Source organism: Platalea leucorodia (assembly GCF_965183815.1).
Source record: "Platalea leucorodia genome assembly, chromosome: 30".
In the NCBI taxonomy this organism is placed as follows: domain Eukaryota; kingdom Metazoa; phylum Chordata; class Aves; order Pelecaniformes; family Threskiornithidae; genus Platalea; species Platalea leucorodia.
In genome coordinates, this window is record NC_138852.1 from 631919 (window position 1) to 642902 (window position 10984).

The 10984-nt window shown below is 48.4% G+C and overlaps 1 protein-coding gene across 1 annotated transcript; it reads left to right on the forward strand.

The window, feature by feature from the left end:
• Positions 1-3041: 3041 nt before the first annotated feature.
• LOC309601286 (olfactory receptor 6M1-like) lies at positions 3042-4001 on the forward strand (the record flags this gene model as incomplete). The annotated part of the gene is made up of 1 exon (XM_082334244.1): positions 3042-4001. The coding sequence occupies one exon, from the start codon at positions 3042-3044 to the stop codon at positions 3999-4001; it is 960 nt and encodes a 319-aa protein (XP_082190370.1).
• Positions 4002-10984: the final 6983 nt, after the last annotated feature.

Genomic DNA, 10984 nt, shown 5'->3' on the forward strand with positions numbered 1-10984 from the left:
AGAAGAGGAAATGGCCTCAAGGTTCACCAGGGGAGGTTTAGATTGGACATTAAGAAAAATTAGTTCTCTGAAAGGGTTGTCAGGGACTGGAACAGGCTGCCCAGGGAAGTGGTTGAGTCCCCATCCCTGGAGGTATTTAAAAGATGGGTAGATGTGGTGCTTCAGGACATGGTTTAGTGGTAGACTTGACAGCGCTAGGTTAATGGTTGGACTCGATCATCTTAAGGGTCTTTTCAATGATTCTATGACTCTGATAATTTGGGAAACATCTCTTCTACCGATCTGCAGAGCCACTGCAATGGCCTCCTTCCAATTTCCCTTTAAACCTTCCCTTGACTGTCATGCCTACAGCAACATAAACTCTATATATGAAATGGAGGGAGCAGTGGGTTCTATCAGCCCCTGCTCTCCACCCCCTGCCTGCACTGGAAATGAAGAAATGGGTTGGAAGGAGAAGTGATCTGGGGCCCGGCTTAGACAAGTGCAGGGTCATCCAGTCCACTGCGAAGTCGGGAGATCAGGAAGAAGTCCATGGTGGGCAGAGGTTTGTGCTCTGCCAGACAGTGCCAGAGGATGGGGCTGGCCTGCCTACACGGAATGCAAAGGAGGTCCTATTTTCATGAGCCCTGTGGAGAAAGGGGGACTAAGAGGCCATCTGTACTCAGGGAGAAGGAAAGTCTTCTCCCATGTCATCAGGGAGGAGACTCCCAAAGCCTTGAAGAATGAGGTTCCTCTCTCTTAGCTTTAGAGGAACAATTCCACCCAAAGAGCGATACCTTGTCCTATTTCAGATGCACTAAGACGGGCAGAGAGGCCTTCACAATGTTGCCAGTTTTAGCACCAAACCCTCAGGACATCGGCTTCCTTCTGGACTGGAAGGAGACAGTCAGGTGGCCCTTAGGCAGCAAGGAATGATCTCTGAAAATCTCCCAGAGGTCTGCAATGAAGAGGCCAGGTGTCAACTGGTCAGTCAGGGCTCCCCTTGCAAGTGCAGAAGAGGAATCGACTCCTCTCCTCTACCTTTAGAAACCCATTTCTGCAATAAGTTGAACTGTGTCCTGAACTTCATTGACAAACCCCAGGAAAACTAAGGAGATTACTCTGACACTAAAAACCACCTATCCTTTAGGTGTCCAACTTTGTAAAGACAAGGCAGGTAGCATGGAAGTCACTCCACAGAAGCTGCTTTCACCGTTAAACATCTCTTGACAGCACCTTTTAAGATTTGGTGCTTCTCCCTCACAGAATACTTCACAGAATGGGTCTTGACTTCTGCAGGGGTTAGGTCACCGAGCTGCCAGCTATCATTGTCATTAATCTCCCCTCACCCTCTCAGAGCTGCTCTGCTGAGGAACCCTTTAGCACCCAAGGCCATGACTCCTCAGGGAACATACCGAAGGCCTTAGAAATGTTCTCCACAAAAGGGGAAGAAAAATGGGAGACTCCTTCGGTCTGGAGGAAGTGCCTCAGCACAAATGGCATTCCCAGCTGACCCACAAAGGCTTTACAAGGGCCTTGAAAGGAGCCCTGATAGACTGTTCTTTAGGGGTTGTGGGAGGAAAGGAGATGGTGCTTCACACAAAGTCTGCTGGGCTTCTCTTTCCCCCCGCTAATGCTCCCAGCACATCATAGATTCATGTCAGTGGTTTGTCACATTTCACCTCGATTTTCATTGGTTTGGCTGTTTTTTAATTCCTGGCCTGCCTGCCTTCTTACCTGCTACCCTCCTTTGGTATTCCTCCTTTCCCTGTGATATTTCTCGGGAAGCGAGACCTGTGTCAGGATCTCTGCCCTTCCTTTGATGTGGGCTTGTTGGCCCATCTCAGCTAAGCTGCACAGAGCCAGATGGGTCTAAGGTTTTCAGGCTTGTGTAGGTTTTGTGAGCAAAACCAGCAGGACAAGAAGGAGATGGCCCGCATAGGGGAAGGCTGTTTGGAAAGAAGCGCTGCACCAAGAATTCAAACTTTCCAAGCCCTCAGATAATAAATTCTTGACTTGGTAAGGATGAACTCCTTACCAAACCAGGCTTCATTCCACAGGAAAGAAAAGAAAAACAGAAAAAGAAACAAAACCCCAAACACCACAGGAGAGAGAAGGCTCAATTTCCTATTACTTTATTTAGTTTCTTTATTTGTTTGCTTTACAAGGTAATTTTTATCCCCCAACTGAATGAATTTCCCTTCTCCACCTCCCTCTCCCCCCATCTTTTTAAATCTTGTTATGCTCTTAGGTTTTTCCTTTGTTTGTTCCCCTCTTCTCTGCTGCTTTTCAAATCTTCTTTTCTTTTTCCCTCTGACAGCCAGAAAGGTTTATCAAAACTGTTTTTCAGCAAGAAAGTTGTCAGTGACAGAGGAGGAATCTGTTTATAAAGCTTTCTGTTCTACCCGACAAAGTTCAAGCATGGATGGAAGGACAGTCCTGAAAATGGACTAGTTTTAAACACGGGATGTTTGTCTTCTCCCTCTTTGGCTCTGACTTTCCCTGAAAACCAAACCTTTCCCAGGGAATAAAACTTCCCTCTTCTCTCACTCGCCTTCTTACCTTTACTTCCCACACGCCTCTTCATTTCTCACCATCTTCATGCCGCCTTCTCTCTCTTTCTGTCCTGTTCAGAAGGTTAAAGGCACTTGGCTGAGCTGTTTTATCTTGCACTAGAATGCATTGTAGTTCATCCTAAAAGATACCTTTAAACAGACTAGAATAAAACCGGTTGAGAAACATCTGTTTTTTCCCCACTGCCTGTAAAGGGACTGTTGGGTAGAGAGCTCAACTACAATAACTTGCATTGTGTTTATAGTGGATTCCTGCTCTAACCCCCATACTACGTTTGCTCCTAGGGCATAAAATGGGGCCTTCTTGCTCTAGGTTGATTCTTCTCTCCTCTCTTCTGTTTTCCTTCCAGCCTCTGCGTGAATGTCTCCGTGAACGCCTTTTCTCGTCCTTCTACATACTTTCGCTCTGTCTCATCTTCTTGTAACCTCCTGAAGCATTGTTTCCTCCACTGACCATCTGCCCTTGCTCACTGCAGCTCCGATGCAGAAATGTTGAACCACACACCTGTCACAGAGTTCCTTCTCTTGGGCTTCCCCTCCCGCCACCATCAGCAGCGCCTAATGGCAATCCCTCTCCTGGCTTCGTACCTGGTGATCTTAGTGGGAAACTTACTCATCATTGCCCTCGTTCTGCCTGAAAGAGACCTCTGCAGGCCCATGTACTTTTTCCTCTGTAACCTCTCCTGCTTGGACATCTTCATCGCTACATCCATCATACCCAAAGCCATAGGAAACTTGCTGATGGGCAGCAAAGCCATTTCCTTCCCAGGCTGCTTAACTCAGGGCTACTTCTACTCCCTTCTGGGCTACATCGAGTTTGTCCTTCTGGCTCTCATGTCCTATGACTGCTATGTGGCCATATGCCACCCTCTGCAGTACCCCATGCTCATGAACGGTCAGCTTTGCCTTCAGCTACTCTTGGGCTCATGGACTGCAGGCTTCCTGGCTGCCGTGGTCTCCACTGTCCTGGTTGCCAGGATGCCCTTCTGCAATGCCAATCGTATTGACCACTTCTTCTGCAACAGCGTGCTTTTGATCAAGTTGTCCTGGGCACAAACACAGATTGTTGAGCTGATCACCTTCATGGCCTCATCCATCATCCTACTTGGCTCACTGGGCATGACAGCAGTGCCCTACCTTTACATCATTAACACCATACTGAGGTTGCTCTCAGCTTCCTCATGGCACAAGGCATCCTCTACATGCTCCTCTCACTTCACCATTGTCATCTTGGGCTGCGGCAGCTGCACATTCATGTATGTCCAGCCTTCAAGTCACCACATTTCCTACAACAAGGCAGTGGCCCTTCTCAACACAGTGGTAACTCCTTTGACGAGTGCCTTTCTTTTCAGCCTGAGGAACCAGATGATGAAAGATGTCCTCAAGGCATGCTTGAAGAGAAAGGTGATCATCTTCAGGCAACACTTTTCCATCCAACCATTTGGTTGACAGCTGCCTGAACATGAGCCAGCAGTGTGCTCACATGGCCAAGAGGGCCAATGGCATCCTGGCCTGTATCAAGAATAGTGTGGCCAGCAGGACCAGGGAGGTGATATTGCTCCTGTAGTCGGCACTGGAGAGGCCGCACCTCGAGTACTGTGTTCAGTTTTGGGCCCCTCACTCCAAGAAGGACATCGAGGAGCTGGAGCGTGTCCAGAGGAGGGCAACGAAGTTGGTCAAGGGTCTAGAGCACAAGTCCTATGACGAGCAGCTGAGGGAGCTGGGGTTGCTTAGCCTGGAGAAGAGGAAGCTGAGGGGTGACCTTATTGCTCTCTACAACTACCTGAAAGGAGGTTGTAGCGAGATGGGGGTTGGTCTCTTCTCCCTGGTAATGAGTGATAGAACGAGAGGAAACGGCCTCAAGCTGCACCAGGGGAGGTTCAGGTTAGATATTAGGAAAAACTTCTTCATTGAGAGGGTGGTCAAGCATTGGAACAGGCTGCCCAGGGAAGTGGCTGAGTCTCCATCCCTGGAGGTATTTAAAGAACGGATAGATACAGTGCTCAAGGACATGGTATAGATGGACTTGGCAGTGTCAGGTTAACAGTTGGATTCGATGATCTTAAGGGTCTTTTCCAACCTTGACGATTCTATGATTCTATGCTTCTATGATGCTAAGAAGAGTTTTTGTAAGTGGATTTTGAAAGGGGACAGGGTTTGGGAGGACAAACACATGATGACGACATATTTGCAGGAATGAGACCTTTCTTCCTTAGCAGTGTAAAGTTTCCTGAAATGAGTATCACACCAGGTTCTCTCCTGCAATACATCACCATAAGAAGGCCTTACCTAGCAATGCCTTTCAAATGACCTACAAGCACTTTACAAACCCTGGTGAATACCACAATGGCATTTTCTACGTGTGGAAACCGAGACAGAAAGCAACAAGCAGAGGGCTTCAGCCCTCCATGGCACACCCAAGTCTCAATAAGCTTCACCCTCCGCCAGTCCTGATGCAACTTCTCCTTGCTTCTAAATCTGGTTTCCTGATTATTTTGGTGGCAGATCTTTCTTGAACCTCTTCATCTTTAGGAAATGACAGAAAAGAGGTGGAACACAATGAAAAGAACAATAATGGCTTTATTTCTCTACCAAGTGGCGCTTACATCTCCATTAACCTCCTGGTTAGAACAAAAACATGCCTGAAATCAAGTCCAGTTTAACTGCCTTGGATTACCTCTCTTCCGCTTTGGTGCAAAATCTTGAATATTGGTCAGAAATGTAGGTTTGAGTAACAAGGCAGCTGTCTCCAGATCAGGTCTGCTGAAGTAAATGTCCAGTCCTTGACGCAATGCTCCCACACCCAATACTTCAGCTGATCTAGCAAATTCAGGGGGATTAACTTATTCCAACATAGACTTTTATGACTGCAATGTCTAAAATGATGAGTTCATTGCCTGGTCTCCTTTGACAGCGGGGAGGAAGGAGCAGTATAGAGGATGGTGCCATCTCCTCCTATAGAGGTCTATAGCACCTCAGGGGAACTGTACTTAGCACAGGCTCGGCAGCTTCACTTTTCAATACCTAATGCCAGGTGCACTGACCCATGTGCTGGGCAACGTCTGGTGATTTGCACAAGCAAGGGACTCTTGCTCAGTGGGGGTCATCCTTTGAAGACACGAGGGTTACAACTGTACCTTAAGATCTCTCCAAAAGTAAACAGAAACATCGCCTCTAATCCCTGCCACAGTGTTGCCATTTTGTAATTTTCCTGGATTACTTTTCACTCATGATTGGCAAGAAAAATGTTCTTTTTTGGAAAGAGGATCAAAACCATGATTTGCTGTTTCATTTAAATGAAAATATGGGATTGTCATGCAATGCGAGAGATTTTTTTGCATTTGAGCTGAGACAGTTTTCTTGCATTGTATAAATAACTTCCCTGCCAAGACATGGAAACACTGAAATACATAAACGATTCCATCAAGCTGGCACACATGTTACTAATACAGAAAACTAAGATGGATGAGTGCAGGCTTACATGCCTAAGTTAGGGGGATGAATCCTATCCCATCCAAGCTGGCAATGAATGCCACCAATGTTTCTTCAGTGAAGAGATTTTGAAATCACAGGCGATGATTTAGCTTAGCTGTTTCAGGCATGTTATTGTGATAAATCCTACCCACAGCCACTTGTGCATCCATGGCTCTGATATTTTGGGGTAGATAGCTTAGGTTTGACTGAATCCCCACTGGTACCTCTAGGCAGCAAGTACCTGAGGCCCTTGTCTTGCTCTAACGGCATGTCCTCCAGACTGATCACCTTATCCACCTCCTTCACGCCAGGGAAAGGGCTGGGTGCAGCTGTGGGCATCGTTCCTTCAGGAAAGTGCTCCCTAGAGTTAAGGCACAGATCCCTCCAAGAGCTCTTCCTTACAAGGCGTAGGAACAAGGCTGTGCCAGGCGCTGCTTCCTCTAGTCTACGCAGACACCAAACTGTATTTCACGCCACACGTGAATGCAGAATATCCTTACTGGCAGCCTACAAAACAAAACAAAGCACACCATACAGACCTCACTTGATTTCATGTACTCGGGGTGGATGAAACACAGAAGTACAGGACTATGTGTCTGGGCTGCAGGGAATGCTCATGGGGCCAGATGAGACCCAGGAGACATGGAAGTGGTGCGCTATGAGCAGCATGGCCTGAGGAACAGCGTCTCCTCCCTGTAATGGATGTGGACAGCAAATACCACACTTCCTTAAGTGGATAGAAGTCCCCTAAATAACTGTCCACCTCCCTGGCAATTGAGCAGGATGAATAATGGAATTTTTTTGGTTTTTGTTTTTTTTTTTTTTTTTTAGCGACTAAATTGAAAATGCACATAAATAAAGAAAAGAAGCATCCCAGTTCACGTTGAGGACTTTATTAAAGGAACAAAGAACTCTTCTGCTGCACTTCAAACCAGTTCTTTCTTTTGTACAGCCAGGAGGTTAGCACCTGTTCTGTAGGTTGCCAGTGACCTGAAGACAAAACCCGTCTTAGTCAGCTCAGACAAATTTTACCTTGAAAGTACCTCTTTCTTTTGATTGATGAGACTGACTCATTGCAAATGGCTTCTGTGGAGACATTTACAGCTGTCTGAGATGAATCCCTCCCAAATCACCTCCTCTTGGTTCCTCCTGCTACCCACGGGAAGAGAAACATTTCCCTTTCATGATTCATGATCTCCTAAGGTGGGTGACTGTATGCTCACCACTTAACAGATCTCTCTCCACTGGCCACAGAAAGGGGCCTCAGATCAGAGGCTTAGGAGTGGCAGGGAGGGTGAGGGTGGGGGATGCCCCCTGTGTGAAGGAGCAGCTCAGATATATGGAGCTCCTCTATGAGATGGGCAACAGGTTGAGTTAGCTTGTGTGAGTGAGGATGAGAGGAGGAGTCATAGAATCATAGAATCATTGAGGTTGGCAAAGACCCTTAAGATCATCGAGTCCAACCATTAACGTAGCACTGCCAAGTCCACCACTAAACCATGTCCTCGAGCACCTCATCTACCCTTCTTTTAAATACCTCCAGGGATGGAGACTCAACCACTTCCCTGGGCAGCCTGTTCCAATGCCTGACTACCCTTTCGGTGAAGAAGTTTTTCCTAATATCCAAACTAAACTTCCCCTGGTGCAGCTTGAGGCCATTTCCTCTCGTCCTATCACTTGTTACTAGGGAGAAGAGGCTGACCCCCACCTCACTACAACCTCCTTTCAGGTAGTTGTAGAGAGCAATAAGGTCGCCCCTCAGCCTCCTCTTCTCCAGGCTAAACAACCCCAGCTCCCTCAGCCGCTCCTCATAAGACTTGTGCTCTAGACCCTCAGTAAGTGTGCCAGTAAGGGTGCCAGTGTCTTGGCAGTTACCAGCTACTTGATCAGGCAGAGTAGGCAGAAGAAGTCTTCTGACAGCAACCACAAGTCTCCAGGTTAATGAACAGGTTTCTATGGGGAGCTGTAAGTGCCCTGGCATTCATTGGCCAGGCAAAGCAACAGGGTGCCAGCACTGTAAAGGATCTTGGGACAACTTCTTAGCAGAGCTGCCAAGTGGGCCAACAAGGATGATGTTCACCTGCATCTGGTCCTGGCCAACAAGGAAGAGCTGGTCAGGGATGTGATCATCAGTGTCTGCCTCAGCTGTTGTGACCAGGAAATAGTGGGGTCCCAGATGTCAAAAGAAGACCAGCAGCAGAGCACAGGCTGGTGGACTCCACGGAAGAAGACTTTGAGTTGCTCGGGGACCGATACAAGTGGTGCCATGGGGAGCAGCTCTGAAGGGTGAAGGAGCTCAGGAAATCTGACAGGCATTACAGAACAGCCTCTTCCAAGGACAAGAATGATCTCTCCGAGTTCCCATAAAGAAAACCATTCATCTTGTGAGGCTGCTTGCCTGAGCTGATGGAGCCCCAGGGCAAAAAGTCAGCACCCAGGAGCTGGTAACAGGGTAAACTGCATAGGAGGAATTGAGAAACCTTGCCCCAGGATGTAGGGAGGATGCCAAAGCCAAAGCTCCCATAGGCTTGAGACTTGCAGGGATGGGTAGCAAAAGCAAAATGAGCTGAAAGAGGCTTAGAGGGCCATGCAGAATGAGTCACACTGCCTGGAGGCCTGGAACAAGTGGGCACTGCAGAGGTTTGCATCTTGAATGCATGCCTCAACCTAGCAGATGGGGATTCCCCCTGCTGGCGGTAGCTGTGGTGCTCCATCCCCATGGGTCTCAATGGTGCAGGCTCTACTTGATTACATTCCTATGACCCAAATACATTGGGATTCATGCAGAACTGCCTATGTAAAATCAAGCGTTTGATTCACTTTGCCACTTTGACATCTTTTCACTGTGATCACACTCCTGAAATCTCTCTGATAAGCCACATAAGAATTGATGACTAAAGGAAAGTTATGCCCAAAATTGGCTCCTTGTGGTGCTTTCTGTGGCAATGAGCCCTCTGGTGCCGAGTTCCTGAACTGCAGCTCCTGAAAGACTGACCAAGCCTCCAGAGCAGTAAAAGAAGCACAGCTGAAGGTTTCGAAGAGTGTTAACACGCCCTGCTGCAGTCTGTCAGTAAAGAGACCATGTAGGGAATGAGCAGAGAAGGTTTCTGGCCCTGGGGGCTGGTGGAGACATGAAGTCACAGGCCCTTGGCACAGGAGGAAATTTCGATGTGAGGTGTTTTCTCACTGTGAAAGCCCTTGGTGTGCTTCACCAAGCAGGATGGCCAAGCCCTGACCCCCATCCCCTGCAGAGGGGGCTCCTTTCCCTCTTGTGATGCTCTGGGCTCTGCCTGGGGCATTGTGATGTGGGAGTGTGTGATGGCAGGTGCAGGTCAGTGATAGGACACCTGCCAGGCTCTATGGAGGGTGGGTGAGGAGGAGGCAACGAGGCGCTGGAGCTGTAAGGACCTCATGTCCTCTCGTAGGTCTCAGTGGAAGAGACAGAAGCCATAGCTGAGTGGACAAGGGTCCCAGTTCTGTTGGGGTGTCAAAGCCCCACCAAGGCCCTTGGCCCTCCCCACCACAGCTGCACTGACCTGTGCCTGTGCCTGCTTCCTTGCTTCCAGCACCAAGCTCTGTGTTTCTGAGGATTTGCCAATGCCTCTGAGTTCCCCACAACCCATCCCGTTTCTTCCAAAGCCTTGCTAGTGCTGCTTTCTCACCCAAGAGTTCCAAGGCCCAGACATGCTAGAATCCTCTGTTTAGCTCCCCATCCCAGCACTCAGCTGCCCATCCTCCTTCTGCTGCTGCCTCCAAATCAAGACTCAACCTGTTTCACTTCAGCATGACAGCCCCCGACATGTCAAGTCTTCTTCCTGCCTTCAATGCACTCACTGCTGCACCTGCACTGCTCCCTCCCTGCATGCCCCTGTGTCTCACCAACCCTTCCTCTTCCCCTGCAGTGGTGGGACCTCACCCCAGGAGGGTTGTGCATCCTCCAGGCTCAGGGAGGTTTCCTGATATCCACTGAAGTCTGAGGAGTGAAGGAGGGGAGGAGAGGGGTCAGCTCATGGGGCATGACTGAGCACAGACACCTCAAGCAGTGGGCACTCCCCATCTGTCAGGCTGAGCCATGCACATGCGATGGAAATGCCTGTATCATCCCTGATTTGCACAGGAGGGGCCTTCCTGCCATCTTCCCTTCCTGACAATCTTCTTCCTCCTCCTCCACCCACAGCTGTCCACTGCTGTGCTCAGACGTGGTTTTAAGTATTTGCTAATGCCATCAGCCACCCCCTTCTTTCTCACTGACATCCCCTGACCTTCCCTCCCAGAACTACACATGGCCAGTCACCACTGCTCAGGGCCACTGACTCTTCAGAAGAGGCCTTGAGCATTTTGGATCTTCCTCATGCCTTTTATAATCTTCCTAACTCTTTTTTTTTTTTTTTTTTGTTTTTAAAAAATAGATATTCTGATTCTTTTAGGGAAATCACAGAAACATCCAAGGGAACAAAGTTTTGGGCACTGGCATGGCATTTGGGAAACTGAAAGGTGCTCTCTTCTCCATGTCTCCTGGACACCTTAAGAGGAGTCACATTTCTCTGAACTTAAATTTTAGGTGTTGCCAGGAATCTCAGGAGACACATCATACTGATTCCTGTGCTCAGGGTGCTGGTCAGATGCCTTGTCTTTCTTTCCGCAATGATGGCTTCAATGCCAGGCTCATTTCTGGACTCTGTACGTGGATGCTGACATTTCTTGAGCAACTGGATCTGAAAGGATTAACACAGTAGGCTGTTATTTTTGGAGAGTATAAAGACAGTAAAAGAGAAGAAGTTGGCTTTGGGCAAAGGAAAAGGGAAGCAAAGGATGTGGTCAGGGCTGTTTGGGGACACCTGTGAAGCAGCCCTGAACCTGATGTGAATGACTCCTGGGGTTAGGGAGAACCTGAGAGCTCTCCCGAATTGGAAAACATGAAGGGGAAGGAAGGACAGCATCATTCCCGCTGGAAGGGA